Below are 19,844 nucleotides of genomic sequence, written 5' to 3' on the forward strand. Positions count from 1 at the left end.
ATTTTTAGGATTTGTATTTACATGGTAGCTGGCATTGCTTTGCATATGAAGGTACAGTTTCTGAGTCTCAACTAGACGGGCATAATGTTTGATACTCGGAGAGAAGTTATCTAGTCTCATTGGCATTGGGCTTTCTGTCATCTAAGGAGAAATAGTACGTTCCTTGGAGGTTGCTTGTTCAGTTAGCTATAATACTGATTTAGTATTTACAACTCCAGTTAAAAATAAAGACGTGAATAGTTCTTCATGGAGAAATTCATTCTAAAACAGAAACCTGAGACATACCACTTTACGTTACTCTGCTGTCAGTTGCTCTGTGGACATAAGTCCTGTCTTACTTGGCTTTGCTACCATCAGGAGGTAATGGAATTATCTCCTGTTTAATTTACTGCATAAAGAATCTGGTTTCTTTTGACTTGAGTCTCATAATCGGTTCTTTAATCCTGAGGCTCTTGATTCTCTGCTTCCAAAGTTCTCTCAGAGGATGGCTCCGAGTTAAAAGACAGTGAAAGAAAAATGAGGTCCTGTGAGGAAGTGTTACTGTGTCCCAAGTGAAGATTATTTGGATATAATTTAAAAGCCATGTGAGTCTTCCCAGCCTGTTGATTTGTAACCAGGTAATTACAGGCAAACATGGGAGATCTGGAGGGTTCCGTTCCAGACCACTGCAATAAAGCAAATAGTGCAGTAAACTGAGCCAGAATATTTGTTCTGGTGGGGGGGGTCTTGCCTTGAATTTGTAAAAAAAAAAAGTACAATATCTATGAAGCACAATAGAGCAAAACACAGTAAAGTAAGTAATGTGTGTAGCTACTTTTCATGGGCAAAATACTCCCAGGCAAAGGTAAATCTCTCTGTTCTCCTCTAACAAAGCTTCTCCCCACTCCCAGTACCTCTTCTAGCCTGCTTATTTTTAGAAGAAGAGAAGAGGACTTGGTGGCAGACTTAGGAATATGGTGGTTGATTGTTTCTGGCTATATTAAGAAATGATCCTATGCTAGTGGAACCTAATGCTGCTATTAATTGTTTCATGTCAGGGTGTCTTCGTGGGCACATCAGTTGGGTGGGTCATCTGGGAGGGAAGATGCACAGTGTCCTCTGCCTCTCTGACATGCTACTAATTTTTCGTACTGACCTTAATGTTTCTCTTCTTTCTTTTCTTTTAAGCAAATCAGTACTTTGCAGATCCAAGTGACCTCACTTACACAGTCAGAGAATGAATTGCTGAATTCAAACCAAATACTGAAGGAAATGGTGGAGAGGTTAAAACAGGAATGCCGAAATTTAAGAAGCCAAGCTGAAAAAGCACAACTAGAAGTTGAAAAGTAGAGTTTGCTTTTTTTTCAGTGTACAACTATTTCTTCTTTTCTGCTATGTTTATATAGTTATTTCAATAATGATTCCATGTTGAATGTGTTTTGGGAACTACTTATGAATACCCTTTGACAATATATAGTGAGTCTGAGGTAATGCACTTTCTATTTCAAGATAATCAGCTTTATAGACTTTTGAATTCTTAAAAAAAAAAAAAAGACATTTAGGGAAGACAGCCTTTTAAAATTCTCCCTGACCACAGTATTCTGAAAACCCATAAAGAACAACTTCCTTATTCTTTGAGTAAACCAACACATTTCTTACTTGAAATATCTGTATTATTTTTCTGAATGCCTTATGGGTACTAATTTTGATTATACTTGTGATAATATTTGTTTAATCCTAAGAGTTAACATCCATGTTTTACATCCATTCTTCTGACAGGACATTGGAAGACAAACAGATACAGTGGTTGGAAGAAAAGCATAAGCTTCATGAACGCATTACAGACAGAGAAGAAAAGTATAATCAGGCTAAAGAGAAGCTTCAGCGAGCTGCGACTGCGCAGAAAAAGGCAAGTGGTCCTTAGTGGAGTGATTTCTACAGAGAAGAACATAATGAACTATTTTAGGAGAATAAAGTGTACAGTTAAAACTGAGATTTTACTGATGTTTAATTTGATATTTAAACATGACATTTTAGCATTATGGAATGCTAAAAGTAGTGTAATATTGAGATTAGAAAATAGCATTTACAAATGGGAATTCCAGTGTTTTATAATCAAATATAAGTGCTTGTGTTGTTGTTTTTTCCTGTGTATATCACTTCGCTTTTTTTCAGGCCATGGGAGTACTGAGCTTTGTATGGGTTTTGTTGGGATATCAGAGGATTTTCGTATGGCTTGGGATGATCTTAGAAATTCTACTTACGCTTTCTTTTACCGTTTGATGCCTAGAAGCCACTAAAGCCAGATTTGAGCTGGAGATCACTAGAAATTACAAGAGCTGATTTGATCTTTCACAGAGCAATTTTTGTGTTGAGGTTTTAGAGATAAGGATCATAAAGATCGGATTCTAATTATTGAGGTTAGTTTGGGTTGACTTCTGTTGGAGCATAAGTGACATCCAGTGGTGAGAGAGATTATCCACTAATAGCAGGTATACCAGAAAGGGAGGAGGACGTGGTACCTTAAGAAGCCTGCAAAATAACCCTGCATTAATATTGTGATCTAGGATGAATTATTTTCCTACTGAAATGTCTGCCAAATGATGGGTATGAGCATAGTAAATACTCATTTCACTTAAAGTATGATGTGTGGATTATGGTTTGAAGCTATAGAAATTGTTAGGCTCAACCCAGTGAATGATCATGACCCAGAACTGTCCCACCACGGAGGACTCTGCCCTAAGGGCTTACAACGTGAAGTATGTGTAATCTTAGGGCTGGGAGGCATTCAGCATTCAGATAATTTTTCAGATTAGGAAACTAAAGTGGTAGGTGGCCAAGATCCCTTGACTAGTAAGAACCGTTGCTGGGACTAAAACCTACGCATCTTTCTGTTCTCAATTCTGTGCTTCTTTTTGGCACTATTACTCTTTTTTTTCCCCCACTTTCTTTGATTCCAAATACCTTACTGTTTTTCTCGTTATTGTAAGCATAGTACATATGAGTGTTATTTCTTGGGGCAGAATAATCACTATGAAAATAATTTCTTTACCTCAAACTCTTTTCCCCACTCAAGTTCAAGATAATGCTTGTATATAAAAATTTTGGCTATAATATTAAATAAATATAATTCATTTAGAGTGCAACAGACATTTTAGATTCTTTAAAGGACAAAAATTGTAACTATTTTGTGCAGGAAGACTAAAACAACTCACCAAATTTTAACTCTAGGGTTGAAAGCATAATTATTTAGAGCTACTTTCCTATGAGAGGTTCTTATAACTGGGAATAGCAGCCGTATTTTTTCCCCCGGGCTAGATAAGGTGCCTCACTGTTTTTTTATGACTCCAACCTTGTAAGTACAAAGCTTAGATCATTTCTGGTGAGTGTTTTTTGACAGAGTCTTTGGGTAACGATATTTGCCGTGTTGGTTTGTTTGGAAAAGTTTGACCAGGTATCCGGAGTTGGGACGCTCTTCCACGAGCGCTGAGCTCTCTATGGCTTCTCCACACATTGTCGAAGTGTGGATAGGAAGAGAGATCTAGTGGGAGCGCAGTGAGTGGTGCTTTTCCTTTTGAGTTACTTAAAGTGACTGCTTGTTATTTTTACTCAAAGATCTATCTCTCTGAAATAATTCTTGGTTAGATACTCTTATGAATTTTTCTTTAGTGAATCCTAGTCTTGAAGTTGTAAAATATCTGTTGACTATGTGTCAGCCCAGTATTTATGCTGAGGGGAAAATAAAAGCCATGACTAATTTCTGCCCTCGACGACCATATAATCTAATTGGAGAACTAAGGTAATGTGACAATGTGCGATACCTAAAGAATATTATTCATCACTCCCAGGTGCTCACAACCATTTCAGCACTAGTGTGCCAGGGAGAAGACAGCTTGAAGACAGGGAGGCCAGTTAGGAAGCTATTATAGTATATTTAAAATAAGCTAAGAAGTCCAGAATTTGGGCTTGGGGTACAGGAATGAAGATGAAGGGTGACTTCCAGAAGTATTCTGAAGAAAAAAAAAATTACAACCAATTGTGCTAAATAAGAAGAAAGAGAAAAAATTGAAGTATTTTATCCATGAGAGGGTACAATTAGAGTTATATAATGGAATTAAGAACATATGTCAGTTGTGTAGGAAGAGACGATACATTTGACTAAAAACATGTCAGATATGAAATGTATCCATGTAGACATGTGCTGGACTCTTTAAGTGAAGATACGGTACAGATAACAAGAAATTATGGGATGTAAGGCTTGGAGATGAGTCATGCAGATTAGAGATGTATGGACACTTGAGTCTAGTTTGGAGATGATGGAAGATTTATAAGAGAACTAAGAACCAAGCTGACTTAAAAGAGGAACTTGATTTACTGGAGTACGGTCATAGAGGTAGAAGCTATAGTGTGATGTGGTAGAAGCCACAGGAAAAGGAAGGTGTCAGAGATACGTGGTCTTTAAGGATGATTATTTAAGAGTTCTTGAGCCGTGACTGGTGTGGCTCAGCTGGTTGGGCATGATCTTGCAAAGCAAAAGGTTGCCAGTTCAGTTTCTGGTCAGGGCACATGCCTGGGTTGTGGGTTTGGTCCCCGGTTAGGGGCATATGCGAGAGGCAACTGATATCATTTTTCTCACACATCAATGTTTCTCTCCCTCTCTTTCTCCCTCCCTTTCCCTCTCTCTAAAAATAAATAAATAAAATCTTTTAAAAAATAGAAGTGTTCATTGAATTTGGTTAGAAGCTGATAAAAGGGGAATCCCAGCTCTGATTCTTGTACCAATATTCCCTTGCTTTTGCTATTACTCCTTTGTGTTGTAACGTTTGGAACACTACGGCATTCATTCGACTATCCTGTGATTGTATTTGACAGCTGAAGTCAAAATGAAAGTCAGTCCTTACAGCCACTTGGCCCTCTGCACTTGCACTTCTTCCAATAGAACATCATTCTTTCGATCACTTAGGCTTCAGATGTTTGATTCCTCCCGAAGGCTCTCTTGCCCCAAATCCAGTCAATCGCTGTATTAGCTTCCTAGGGCTGCTGTAACAGCTTACTAAAATCGGTGTGGTCTTTTTTTAATAAGTTGCTTAAAACAATGGAAATTTATTTTTCACTGTTCTGGAGGTAGAAGTCCAAAATCAAAGTGCGAGTGGGCCGTGCTCCCTCCAAAGGAAAATCTGCCCCATGCCTCCCTCCTGGTCTCTGGTGGCGGTCTGTCAGCAGCCCTGGGTGTTCCTTGGCTTTTAGATACATCCCTTCACTCTCTGCGTCCACCTGCACATGGTGTTCTCCCTGTGTGTCTGTGTCTCTGTATCCAAATTTCTCTGTATAAGGACACCATCATATTGCACTTAGGGCCTGTCCTAATCCAGTTTAACCTCATCTTAACTTGATTATATCTGTAAAGACCCTTTGTTCAAATAAGGTCACTTTGGAGTATTTTCCAACACCACCGACCAATTTTCTAATACTCTGGACACCACCTGGGTGTCCAACAATTCATTTAAATTCTGACACTACATCAGGTTCCACAAGTTAAAGGGTTCGGTCTCACAAGACTCCCCTCACTGTCAGATGCCAGTTCCCAGGCCACCAGTACTTCTGACCAACTGGTTATAAATTAGGAATTCACATGACTCTCTTCTTAGGTTTGATAATTTGATAGAATATCTCACAGAACTTAGAAAAATATTTTACTTATATTTACCTGTTTATTATAAGGGATACAACTAAAAAACACCAAATAGAAGAGAAGCATAGGGCAAGCTATGTAAGAGGGAGGCCTGGGGCTTTTGTGCCTTCAGAGCAAATCAGTGAGTTCGCCAACTTGGGAGCTTTCTGGAGGGTTCGCCTCATTCAAGGGTTTTTAGGGAGGTTAATCTCTATCCTCCCTTCCAGAAGTAGAGGTTGGAAGTAGGGGATGGTGGGGGGGAACTGAAGGTTCTCATCCGCTTACCCTTGGTCTGTCTGGTGACCAGCCCCATCTTGAGGCTCTCTAGGGGGCCCACCCTAAGTCACCTCAGTAGCCTAAACTCGAGTATGATGGAAAAGGGCTGGTTATGAGAAACAAAAGATGTTCCTATCATGCTGGAAATTATTCCAAGGGTTTTAGAAGCTCTGTGCCAGAAACCCAGGACAAAGATCAAATACATTTATTGTATCATAGTTGCAGTCTGAGGTTCTGGGTGGACAGGAATATTTGGGAGAACTATTCAATCCCACATAGTCACTGGAGCGTGCGAATTCTTCCTTTATGATGTCTCTCGCATTTTCTCCCACCCCATTTCTTTTTATTCCTGTTGCTAACATCCTAGCTTAGACTCTCTTCACTACAAGGTTTCTCTGTATTTATGTAGCCAATTTATTCAAAAAATTTATTGAGTACCTACTAGGTACCAGGTAACTTTTATTCACAGGAATATAGAAATAAAGACCCCAGTACTGGGGAGTTAACATTGTAGTGGGTGGGAGACAGAGTAAAGAAACAAATACAAAGCAGGTGGAGCTATGTGCTGAGAGGAAAAAGGAGGGATAGGAGAGGATTCTGTTTTGTGTAGGTGATCAGTAAGGTTTCTCTGATAAGGTAACATTTGAGCAGAGACCTAAAAGAAAGGAAGGAGAGTGCCCTGTTCTGCATGGAGGGGAAGGTGGTTCCAGACAGAGGGAGTGTGAGCAAGTAAAAGAGAAAGTGAGCAGTCTGTTTGGTATGTAGAAGGAATAAGAAGAGGAGCAACTATAGGATGATAACGGGAATAGGCAGAAGGGTCTTAGATTCAGTTCAGAGGTGGGAGGGGTAGGAACACAGTGTATCTATGATAACTGGAAAAAAGACAAAATATATAATTATAAATTTATGGTAAGTGACAGAAGTAGTGGAAATGGGTAGAGACTCTCTGCTGACTGCTGTTTTCTCAGTGCAGAAAGAATCAGGGTCATCAGCTCAGACTGTGAAGGATGGAGATGTTAGAGATTGGAGGAAAGAAGAGAAGTTATGAGAGAATAGTGTGAGTTAGGGAGAGTGGTTGGATTAGGGAAAATTAGTGGGGTTGCCAGGTAGCACGAGGGCCCATTTGAAGTTAGCGGTGTTGACATGAGGTAGACCAGTCAGCATAGTTGTGTATCTGTCAACAGTGTTCAGTTGTATAGGTCCAGGTATGGTCAGTAGAGAATTGTGTTTAACAAGGTCAGAGTTTTTCCAGGTGAGTTTGAAGAAGAGGGAGACTTGGGTCAAGGTAATGAGGGTGTCTGTAAAGAAATGATAGGGAAGGAATCTAAGACATTTATCAGGTCTTTTAGTCAACCACTCAACCAAAAAATGTTCTTACTGCATTCTAGCTCAGTTCCTGGCACACGGTAAGTGCTCAGTAAATGGTGGTTTCTACAGTGATGGGCATGAGGACAACACTGCCGGGAGCCCAGTCTTCAGGAAGCCTATTTCCACGTGTACCTCTTAAGAGACAAACTTCAGAATCTATCCTACATACCGATGCCCTATGAATCTTCTCAGACAATGCTTTTTACACGTCATTTCCCTGCTGAAAAACCTGCAGATGAATCCACGTCTCTGTAGAATTAGGTTCTCCGTAGTTCATTTTTTATCCTTTCTGGAAAGCATGTTCTCCCGAGTTTGTACTTACAGACTGGAATTCCCTTCAGAAATCCCTGTATTTTATATTACCTCTTTCTCTCTTTCTCTCTCTGTATGTGTGTGTGTGCATGTGTGTATGTTCAATTAAGATTTGTTGATAATGAAAGTAAAAAAAATTGTGTTATATTACAGTTTAAATGAGCAATACAAATGGAGAAATATAACTAGATTTTAAGATTACAGGTTTATATAGTCATATAATAATGAAGTATTAAACATCACCATCTTCAAAATGTCTTCTATTAATTGAAGTAAAATAACTAAAAAGAGTGTATGCTCTTTTTGCTAATGGAATTACAAGATACCCTTACAGACTTTAGGAAATATGTGGATCAGTTCTCCACATGAGCACGAGAAGAATTGGATATAAATATTTCTAAAAATATCTACAGGAAGGGTGGAGAAGAATCAGATGTCTTGGAGCGGTGGGAACCTAAAGAGGTGAACAAGAAGTTTGGGGTTGCTTTTCCCTTAGTGCACACTGCTGATCTCTTAGAAGAGACAGCTGAGAAGCTGAGAAGTGAAGCAAAACTTTTGACGACCTCCCAGGCTTAAGGAACAAAAATTGAAGTTCAGAATCTGCCAGAAAGAGGGGCTCAGGCTGGGACTCTGAAAGGGCATGCCTAGCCTTTCAAGTACTGAAGCACGGCTTCAGGTCATCTCGGTCCTTAATAGTAGATTATTTATCCATATTGCTAGTATTCCTAGCTGCCTGAAAGACAGATGTAAATCTACTTCAAGGGAAAATAACGCTGTAGGCTTTAAGTTACTTTCCCAATTTTTTATATGTAATGTGCAGCTCTAAATCAAAAATATAGACACCAAAATCCAAAACACTGACAGTACCAAATACTGGCAAGTATTTGGAACAACAGGAACTCTCACTCATTGCTGGTGGGATTACAAAGTGATGCGGCCATTCTGGAAGACACTTTGGCAGTTCTCACAAAGCTAAACATGGTCTCACTGTGCAACCCAGTAGTCATGCTCCTGGGTATTGAAATGAGCTGAAAATCTATGTTCACATCAAAAAACTGCACAGAAATGTTTATAGCAGCTTTATGCATTATTGCCAAAACTTAGAATCAACCAAGATACCTTTCAGTAGGTGAATGGATAAAAAAAAATCTGTGCTATATCAAAAAGTGGAATATTATTCTGTGATAAAAAGAAATGAGCTATCAAGCAGCCCATACAAAGGCACGGAGGAACCTTGAACGTATGTGCTAAATGAAAGAAGCCAATCTGAAAAGACTACGTTCTGTACGATTTCAACTACGTGACATTTTGGAAAAGCCAAAACTATGGAGACAGAAAAAAAGAATTTGTAGTTACCAGGGACAGTGGCGTGTGGAGGCTAGGGATGAACAGATAAAGCCCAGGAATTGTTAGGGTAGTGAAATTACTCTGTATGGTACTGTAATAGTGGGTCCAGGACACTGTGCATGTGACAAAACCCACAGAACTCTACAGCCCGGAGTGAAACATAATGTAAACTATGTATGTTAGTTAATAATAATGTATCAGTGTTGGTTCGTCAATTTTAACAACTGTACCACACCAATGTAAGGTGCTAATGGGGAAACTGAGTTAAGGGAGAGAATATATGTGGCCTTTCTACATCATGTTAAATTTTTCTGTAAACCTAAAACTATTCTAAGTCTGTGAATAATAATAATAATAATAATAATAATAATAATAATAAACCCAGCCACATGACAAAATAAGATAACATCAAAAATCAAGAGAAATAACAACCAACATACAGACCCTCCCATAGGGAGATCTAGGTAATGGAATTACCTGATACAAAATTACCATGTAAATAAAAGGAAAGCTTGAGACCTGTACCAGAAAACTGAAAAGTATTAAAAAATGGTAAGTTTAGAACTAAAAAATACAACTGGATTATGAACTCAGTGGGTAGATTTAACAGCAGGCATTATTATCACAAAGATATGAGCAGAAATCAGTGAAACAGAAAATATACAATAGACAAAATTTTAAAATGCTAAGAGTTGATTACTTTTTAAAGATTGATAAAATTGATAAAGCCTTAGTCTGATTCTTCCCAAATTCCCCGGAGATAGGTAGCTAGGTGTATAGGGAGGTAGGTAGATAAACACAAATGAACAATATCATGAATGAAAAAAAGGATATCACTATATATATTACACAAAACAAAAGGATATTATAAAAACAACTATGCTAATTGATTATGCAGTTTAGATGAAATGATGAAATGAATAAATTCCTCAAAGAACATCTGAACAAATACAAGAAGAATTAGAAAAGCTGACTAGTCCTGTATCTGTTAAGTAATAGAATCCTTAATTTAAAACTTTCTATACAGAAAATGCCTGGTTCACTTGGCTTCCCTGATAAATTCTTCTAAATACTTAAGGAGGAAATAATACAATTCTCAATACAAACTCTCCCAGGTAATAGAAAAGAAAAATAATCCATACTTATTTTATGAGATTAGAACCCGATATAATTATTAAAAGAAAAAAGAATTACATCACAAACTTAGATGAAAAAATCTAAAATATTAGTAAACTGAATTTGGTGATGTGTGAAGATGGTAACATATCATGAGCATGTAGGGTTTAGCCTGGTATAAGGTGGCTTCACATTCAAAACTGATCATTGTAATTCAACACCCTGATAGAACAAAGAAGTATTGTGATCATCTTAATAAACACAAAAAACAATTTAACAAAATTTAACACTCTGTCATGATAAAAACTCCTATTCAGATAGGAATAGAAGAGATATTTGTATCTACAAACATCATACTTACTGCTTAAATACTCATTGCCTCCCCCTACCCTGCCAAGTCCAGGAACAAAGCAAGTATGTTCACTATCACCCTTTAGTTCAACATTTTATTGGAAGTACTAGCTAGTGTAATAGGCCAAGAAAAAGAAACAAAATGTATAAAATTGGAAAAAAGGAAGTAAAATAGTCGTTCACAGATGATGTCATTAAACACGAGTAAAAACACAAATCTATCAAACTATTAAAGTTAATACGTGCAATTTAAAGACTGCTGGGGAAAAGTCAGGTAACAGAAAACATCAGTTATCTTTTTTGGTTATTCTATTTATTTTTATTATTTCTAACAATTCTGTAAAAATAACTAAGTGTTCATGAGTAATTTTACTATACTTGCCATCTTAGGCTATTACAGAACACAAGAATTTTTTTTGTTATAATTGACATGTAACATTATATTGGTTTCAGGTATACGGCATAGTGATTCAGTATTTGTATACACAGAAGCTACTTGATTTTTAATGGGGTTACATCCTGATAAACCTGTCGTAGTTGAAAATATCAAAAGTCTTAAATGCATTTAATTCATCACAGCTTAGCCTAGCCTACCTTAAACATGCTCAGAACACTTACATTAGCCTACAATTGGGCAAAATTATCTAACACAAAGCCTATTATATAAGAAAATGTTGAATCTCATGTGATTTATTATGCGTGTTGCTTCTGCACCATTGTAAAGTTTAAGAATCATAAATCAAACCATCGTAAGTCGGGGCCATCTGTTGTGACGAGGTCACTGCAGTGAGTCTGGTTAGACTCATTGCCGCACGTAGTGACCAAGTGTTTTCTTCATGTGCTGAGAACTTTCAAGATCCACTCTCTTAGCAACTTTGAACTGTACAGTACAGTGTTATTCACTATAATCACTATGCTGTACGTTACCTCCTTGTGACTTATTTTATAACTAGAAGTGTGCACCTCTAACCCCCTTGACCCATGTCATGCGCCTTCCACCCCTGCCTCTGGCAACCACCAGTCTGTTTTCTGTGTCTGTGAGTTCGGGGTTTCTTTTGTTTTGTTTTTGTTTTAGATTCCACAACATGTGAGATTATGTGTTACTTTATTTTTCTCTGTCTGGCTTCTTTTACTTAGCATAATGCTCTTAATGTCCATCAGTGTTGTCTCAAATGTCAAGATTTTCTTTTGTGTGGCTGAATAATACTCCACTGTGCGTGTGTGCATCTCACATTTTCTGTGTTAATTTATTGATAGACACTGAGGTTGCTTCTATTTCTTGGCTGTTGTAAACCATGCTGCAGTGAGCATGGTGGTGCCTGTATCTTTTTTGAGTTAGCGTTTTGTTTTCTTCAGAGAAATACCCAGAAGTGGAATTGCTGGAACATATGGTAACTCAGTATTTAATTTTTTTAAACCTCCATACTGTTTTCCACAGTGGCTGCCCCAGTTTGCATTCCCACCAATGTACAGGGTCCCATTTTCTCCACATCCTCACCAATGCTTACTATTTCTTGGTTTTGGATACTAGCCATTCAATCAGGAGTGAGGTGATGTCTTATGTGGTTTTGATATGCATTTCCCTGATGACCATTACCTTACTTCACATACACAACAAACATCAGAAAATAAGATATCTACCATTTGTACTATCATAAAAACATCAACCTACTTAGGAACAAATCTAGCAAAAGGTGTGTAAGACTTCTACACTGAAAACTACAAATGTTGCTAAGAAAAATTAAAGAAGGCCTAGATTTAAAAAAACAAAAAACTATACCATGTTCATGATTTGGAAGAGTCAATTTTTTTTTTTTAAATATATTTATTGATTATGCTATTACAGTTGTCCCATTTCCCCCCCCACTCCACTCCATCCTGCCCACCCCCCTCCCTCCCACATTCCCCCCCCATAGTTCATGTCCATGGGTCATACTTATAAGTTCTTTGGCTTCTACATTTCCTACACTATTTTTACCCTCCCCCTGTCTATTTTCCACCTATCATCTATGCTACTTATTCTCTGTACCTTTACCCCCCTCTCCCCCTCCCACTCCCTTATTGACAACCCTCATGTTCTAGTTGTTTGCCTAGTTTGCTCTCATTTTTGTTTTATGTGTGGTCGTTAATAACTGTGAGTTTGCTGTCATTTTTACTGTTCCTATTTTTGATCTTTTTCTTAGGTAACTCCCTTTAACATTTCATATAATAAGGGCTTGGTGATGATGAGCCTCTTCAACTTGACCTTATCTGAGAAGCACTTTATCCTCCCTTCCATTCTAAATGATAGCTTTGCTGGATACAGTAATCTTGGACGTAGGTCCTTGTGTTTAATCTTGGGTAATGTAATTACGATGTGCCTTGTTGTGTTCCTCCTTGGGTCCAGCTTCTTTGGGACTCTCTGTGCTTCCTGGACTTCCCGGAAGTCTATTTCCTTTGCCAGATCGGGGAAGTTCTCCATTCTTTGTTCAAATAAGTTTTCAATTTTTTGTTCTTCCTCTTCTCCTTCTGGCACCCCTATAATTCGGATGTTGGAACGTTTCAAGGTGTCCTGGAGGTTCCTAAGCCTCTCCTCATTTTTCCAAGTTCTTGTTTCTTCATTCTTTTCTGGTTGAATGTTTGTTTCTTCCTTCTGGTCCATACCATTGATTTGAGTCCCAGTTTCCTTCTCATCACTATTGGTTCCCTGTACATTTTCCTTTGTTTCTCTTAGCATAGGCTTCATTTTTTCATCTGTTTTTCGAATAGATTCAACCAAGTCTGTGAGCATATTGATAACCAGTGCTTTGAACTGTGCATCCGATAGGTTGGCTATCTCTTCGTCGCTTAGTTGTATTTTTTCTGGAGCTTTGAAGTGTTCTGTCATTTGGGCCATTTTTTTTGTTTGTCTTGGCGCGTCTGTTACTTTAAGGGGCGGAGCCTTAGGTGTTCACCGGGGCGGGGTAATGCTGGTCGCAGCGCTGTGATGCTGTACGTGGGGGCGGGGCCGAGAGGGAGCAATGGCGCCCGCTTCACTCTCCTCCGGATCTCAGTCTTTCACTCCCCTACCCACAATCAAACTGGGCCCCTCCGGTGCTGGTTCCCGAGTAAGTGGGCCCGTGCACACTCTAGGCCCCTGTGGGTCTCTCCAACAACCTCTTCTGTGAGGCTGGGAGTCTCTCCTGCCGCCCCAACCCCCAGGGGCGCTTTCAATCAGAGGTTTGAGGCTTTATTTCCCCGAGCTGGAGCCCTGGGTTGCGCAGCGGTCTGCTTCTCTGCCCGCCGTTCGTCAGGTTTATCTGTGGGCGAATGTGGTGCCGCAATGTGCTATCCGCCACTCTGCCTGCCCCACTCTCCGCCACTCTGAGTCCGGCCCTCTGGGTTTATCTGTGCAAATGTGGGGCCGCAGGGTCTGCTAGTGCTCGGACTGCCTGCGCCATTTGTCCCACACTCCACCAGTCTCAGTCCCGCCACAGCCACGCAAGTCCTCTCCACCCCAGTGCCGTCTCCGCCCCTCCTACCAGTCTGGATGAATGATTATTTTCTGTTTCCTTGGTGTTGGTCCCCCTTGCTGTTCGATTCTCTGTCGGTTCTGGTTGTGCGAGGAGGCGCAGTGTGTCTACCTACGCCGCCATCTTGGTTCTCCGCCGAAGAGTCAATATTATTAAGATGTCAGTTCTTCCCAGATTAATCTTTAGATTGAGTGTAATCCTAATCGAAGTCTCAGCAGTTCTTTGTGGAAATTGGAAAGTAGGTTCTAAAATGCACATGAAAGTGCCAAGGAGGAGAATAACCGAGGCAATTTAAAAGAATAACAACAAAGGTGGAGCAGTTACACTATTAGATAAGTCTTTACTATGAGCTGCAGTAATGCAAACAGTGTGGCGTTGGCGTAAGGATAGGCAAACTGACAAACAGAACAGAAGAGAGACCAGAAATAGACCCATGAGAACATGAACACCTGCTTTACCACAAAGTACCACTGAATTTCAGTAGGGAAAGGGCGGTCCTTTTTTAAAAAGTGTGCTGAGTCCGTTGGTTATCCTTAACCAACCTTATTAGATTAAAAAGGAACCACGAATCCAAATGTGAAAAGTTAAAAATATTAAGCTGCTAGAAGAAAACGTGGGGAGGAAATCTTAAGATCTTGGTATAAGTAAAGATTCCTTAAAACAGGACATAAAAAGCACTAACCATAAAAGATATGGTTGATAATTTGGATTTTATTAAAATTAAGGATTTAAAAAAAATAAAATGTCATCCTTGAAAGAAAGAAAGAAAATACTGTCACAGACCGTGAGAATGTCAATCTGCAGTGCGTACAGGGTGGGGCAAAAGTAGGATTAAAGTTGTTCGTATGAAGAATAGTACGATAATAAATAATAAATTGCATACTCACAACTGTACACCTACTTTTGCCCCACTTTGTATATCTGACAAAGGATTCTTATTCTGAATACATAAAGAACTCCAAGAAATCAATAAACAGATTACTCAAAAATTTTTAACAGGCAAAAGACTAGGAGAGGCATTTCTCAAAAAAGGTGTATCTAGATGGCCAGTGAGCATAAACACCCTGATTAGACAGCAAGAAAGTGCAAATTGGAACTACATTGGCATACTCTTCTGCCCCCCCAAAACAGCTAAAATTTAAAGACTGACCATACCAAGTGCTGACAAGGATATAGAACAGTGGGAACTCTCATTAATTAGTAGACCCATGTAAGAAAACTGTCCATATTTTTGGAGGCTAAAACACGCATACTCTGACTCACTCCTAGGTATATACTTAGGAGAAATGAGTACATATATCCACCAAAACATGTTCAGGAACGTTCATAGAAACTTAATTCATAATAGTCTCAAAATGGAAACATTCAAATTTCCCGAAGTAGGAGACTGAATGGAATGCGGCATATCTGTGAAACAGGACAGCAGAACAACGGGCAGGCAGCGTGCGGGGTAGTACCTTGCGTAGTCACACAAATGAGGTGTTGGACAGCAAAAAATCCAGATACAAACGGGAATGATTTCCTTTCTTTGACATGGGTGGGTGGATGGATAGGCAGAGTCCTAAATTACCCATAAGTGTACAAATACATACTTGTGGTTAAGGACAGAAGAGTGGTGTCTTTGCCGGAGTGGAGGGGTGGAGTCACAAGCTAGGGTGCTCGGGGATGCGAAGCGACGGGAAGTAGGGGAAGGAATGCCCGTAGCAGTGTTAGTTCCCAACTGGAAACAACCAAGGTGACCCTTAACAGTGGACTGGGTAAAATGATAAACTATGCAATATTCATTAGTAGAATACAGTATGCAGCAATGAATGAACTATACCTGTAAGCAGTATCATGAATAATTCTCACAATATTGATTGAAAGAAAAAAGCCATTTGTATGAGAATGTAAACTGATTCTATTCATATGAAGTTCAAAAATAGGCAAAACTATACTATAGCTTTGGAAGTGAAGTAGTAGGCTACCTTTTCAGGGGACAGAGGGGACAGAGATTGAAAAAGGAAGGGAGGGGCACTTCGGGTTTAGCAGTGCTATTGATCTATGAGGTCGTAACACCAGCATTTGCTTTGTGGTTTTACGTTTTGCGTTACATTTCTGTTCTGTGCATTTTTCTGTAAGCCTGTTATACTGCAGCTACAACAAAAAATGTAAGGAGACAAATACCTAAAGGGTCTGCCTGCAGCTACTAAAGGATATGCAGCATAATAGGTGTTTTCCTACAAAAAACAACCTGTTTATAGATCTGAAAAAAATCTTTTTTCATATACTGCTTTTGCATTATGTATGGATTTTCCATATTAAAAAATCTTCCCTTGGTAAAGTTTATTTTAAAATATTTTTAGTATTCAGAAAGGTACACTTTTAAATGGAAACATAATTTCTCTTAATTTTCCCGTAATTTCTCTTAGCTTTCTGATCCTTTAATTTAGTGCTTTGGTAGCAGTTTATCAGTTGCAAACATGCTTGTAACTTTAAGTTTTCTTTTAGGGTTTTCTTGAAAACACATGATATCTCATGTGAAAATGAAGAGCTCATGATTCCTTATCAGGTAGTGGGCAACCTCATACGTAAAATTTGACTCCTTCCCTTTTTCAGCTTTGTTATTTGCAGCAATTTAGTTATTGATACCAGTGTTCTTGTTTGGCATTCATAATACTCATTTGTCACGTTGAGGATATGAGGTAGATCTGTGGTTTATTACCTCTGCAGTTTTCAGTAAGAATCATGTCTACTAATCTTGGTTCCTAGTAGTGACTGAAAATATTCATCTCTAAATAAAATTGTTTTGGTGAGTAAAATATTCAAAATTATATAGTTTTGTTCAAACAGGAAGGAAACTATGTATTCACATACTTGCTCACTGATGGGGACCCTGGCCCGCAGGGTCCGTGTGTTATGGCTGCAGTGGACAAATTCACATAGACTACGGAAATCCTGTGGAGAAAAAGGGACGGCACGGCCACTCTCTGAGTGAGAGAGGGCGAGAGGGCCAGACAGTGCCAGGACCCCTGCCCGGACAGGCTTTTATTGCTTTTCTGGGTACATTACATCGAGGATGGTCCTCATTTACTATTCACAGGTTCACTGTAGGTGATTACTTTTTACAGATAACAAAGGAAAGAATGTTGCTAATTACTTCAAAGAGAAGGATGTTACAGATCAAGGGGGAAAGTGGTTGAACTGTTTACACTCCATACTTGGGGGGTTTAGCAGGGACTTTAGGAAGTTAAAGATACGCGGTAAACATTTGCTACCTAAATTCAAGGTGAGGGAGTTTTAGCAAAAGTAAGCCTCATAGCAGCCTAGGTACAATGCAGGCCTGATTCCCCACAGGCAAACCTGTCCGTGGGCGTGGGTCCTGTGTGCTGGACCTCGCTCCCCATTGGCCTTCCTGAGTGGGAGCTGGGCTACATTTCCCACACATGGAACGGTTCCCCATAGCTCATATTCTTTTTCCTAGAGAAAATCTCTTCATGAGAACAAATTGAAGAGACTGCAGGAGAAAATAGAAGTCTTAGAAGCAAAGAAAGAAGAATTGGAAACAGAAAATCAGGTGTTAAATAGGTAAAGTGTTTGTATGTATATGTCCCCCATGTGGTTATTTTGGTATCATAGAACTTTGCTTCTGGGCATTATGCACTTTGTTTTCTTTTAAAATGTACATTTAAAAGAATTCCTGAACTATTCATTATACTCCTAATTCATCCCCGCCCCCCGCTCCCCACACTGAATGTGGTAGCGAAGAGAAGCCAGTGTTCATGTGGTTGGGGCTGACGGGAAGGGTTACCACAGGCCTTGGGTGCCAGGGGTGGTGTGAGTTCTTGCTGCTGCGACAGGGCGGTTGCAGCGATTGCATAGTGAGTTCTAGAACTGTGGCTGCCGCTTTGAATCAAAGACTAGTTTTTGGTTTGGTGTGGAAAAACATTAGAGGGCTGTGACTTGCAGCATTTTATTTACATCAAAGCACAGCTAGTAATCTTCATCACCATTTTGGAGCAGAGATTTCCCATATTAAGTTAGTGGTAGTGTCATTGATGACACATTTGACTCAAGTCAGTAATAAAAACTTTGCAAATTCAACTAATTAGTGGTAGCCCTTCAGCATTTAGACAGCACCAAATTCTTCTGTGATGGAAACTGCCTATAATGTCAAGCAGTGATGTTTTAAAATGTGCTCTGGCCTTCTTGAGTATAATTACCAAAACGTGAACAGTTGTTGTTTTATAACCACCAAGAGGTTTCTAGACTGTGGAATTAATGCCAACTTTATAGTAAGACTGTTCCAAAGTAAGATGCCACCAGATTCATTCTAAAACAAAATTCAACTTACCACCTCTTTCATAATCATTAATTTTGAAATACTGTCAATTCAAGACTGGTGGCACAGATCATCTAGTCCTATGAGAGGTTGGAAAACTGTGTGATCACCGGTGTGGTTGACGGTCAGGAAGTTCGTGTCCGGAAGGTGGTCCGTGAAGGCCTGAGAAGTTTGTTCTTTTATCCACGTCCTGTTTTCCCTGATGTTGGGACTTTGCTTTTGTCATTAAGCTACATTTTTCTAAAGTAGGTTGAACAAGAGGAAGTTCCCTATATTTGACCATAGTTTACCTAAAAAAAAAGTCAATTTAATAAGGTTCAACCTGATGTTTTTCTGTATGTGTTCGATCCCTTCAGTAAATACGGCGCCCTGGGGGCTCAGTTGTACCTTTCAGTTTCAGGGTTCGTGGGCTGGGGGACTGGAGTAGAAATGAAAATATAAGTATCAAGAGATTTTTGATTAATTGGCAAATAAAACTTCAAAATGAGCTGATAGCCTGCAATACAATGGTAATAAGAATACATATAATTAAGATGTCATTTCATATTTGTCTTTATTTCTTGATAAACAGAATTTTACATATATTATATACAGATAAACCTTATATTTTAGGAATCCTCTTCCTCTTTACACTTCTGTGAATCCTACTGTTCTTCAATAGAGTATAACTGTATTAAAGAACAAACACTTTTTGTTTCTTTTCAAGACAAAATGTTCCATTTGAAGAATATACGAGGCTTCGAAAAAGACTAAAAGATATACAGAGAAGACATAATGAATTTCGAAGTTTAATTTTGGTTCCTAACATACCTCCAACAGCAGCTGCCAATCCTGCCAGCTTTCAGTCATCAGCCATGGTCCCAGGCATGGAACTAGCCTTTCCCCCTCATATGCAGGTATGAGCATTTATTTTAGGGCAGGAGTTAGGCAAATGTTTCTCTAAGTTTTTACCTGTTAATGCAGGAGAAAACTCAGATCTTTCTTTGCTAGAGAAATTTGTTGAGAAGCAAAGTCGACATGAATCTATTCTATTCTCTAGTGATGGTGCTAGGAGTAAAATCTTCCATTAAGCAATTAAGAAGGGACTAGACTGATGCATGTTTTGAGTAATCTAAAGTCTGTAGCTCACGCGTATACTACTGCTGCCGCGCACTGACTAATGCGCCGCACTGTGCATTTTCCGCACAATATTTTATCTAATCCTAATGAAAACTGCTGTGAGGAAAGGTATTATTACTTCAAATTTACAGATTATAAAACTGAATCAGAGAGGGGAAGTGACTTCCCAAAGTTCATAGCTAATAATTGACAAAGTTGAGTTTCAACCTATATCTGTCTGATTCTAAAACCTGGGCTAATTCTCTCCTGTATGAAGTGCTTGAGATATTGAAGGAATCATATGGGTTGGATGATTTTCAGAAGAGGAACTATTAATAAGTAATTACATTTTATAATGCTCTAAGACTTTAGTCACTGAACTGAATCTCAGACCAAGTGCTTTCTTTGTAATATACTGTTAAACTCCAGTCTTGCTAGAAAGTTGTCATATAAGTGCACCTGGGCCCTGCATGACTAGTTTCTGACTCACTCCCTGGTGAATTTTACACCTAGA

General features: G+C 39.0%; 1 protein-coding gene across 4 annotated transcripts in view; it reads left to right on the forward strand.

The window, feature by feature from the left end:
* Positions 1 to 19,844, forward strand: part of CEP83 (centrosomal protein 83) — a 128,574-nt gene that overhangs the window by 107,816 nt on the left and 914 nt on the right. For all 4 annotated transcript variants that reach the window (XM_053920947.1, XM_053920949.2, XM_053920948.1 and 1 more), the window contains exons 12-15: positions 1,168 to 1,325; positions 1,759 to 1,888; positions 17,375 to 17,478; positions 18,939 to 19,128. In XM_053920947.1, the coding sequence (XP_053776922.1) occupies positions 1,168 to 1,325; positions 1,759 to 1,888; positions 17,375 to 17,478; positions 18,939 to 19,128 (582 nt within the window). The remainder of the gene's footprint in view (positions 1 to 1,167; positions 1,326 to 1,758; positions 1,889 to 17,374; positions 17,479 to 18,938; positions 19,129 to 19,844) is intronic.

The sequence above is a fragment of the Desmodus rotundus genome, chromosome 3 (assembly GCF_022682495.2).
Source record: "Desmodus rotundus isolate HL8 chromosome 3, HLdesRot8A.1, whole genome shotgun sequence".
Taxonomy (NCBI): Eukaryota; Metazoa; Chordata; class Mammalia; order Chiroptera; family Phyllostomidae; genus Desmodus; species Desmodus rotundus.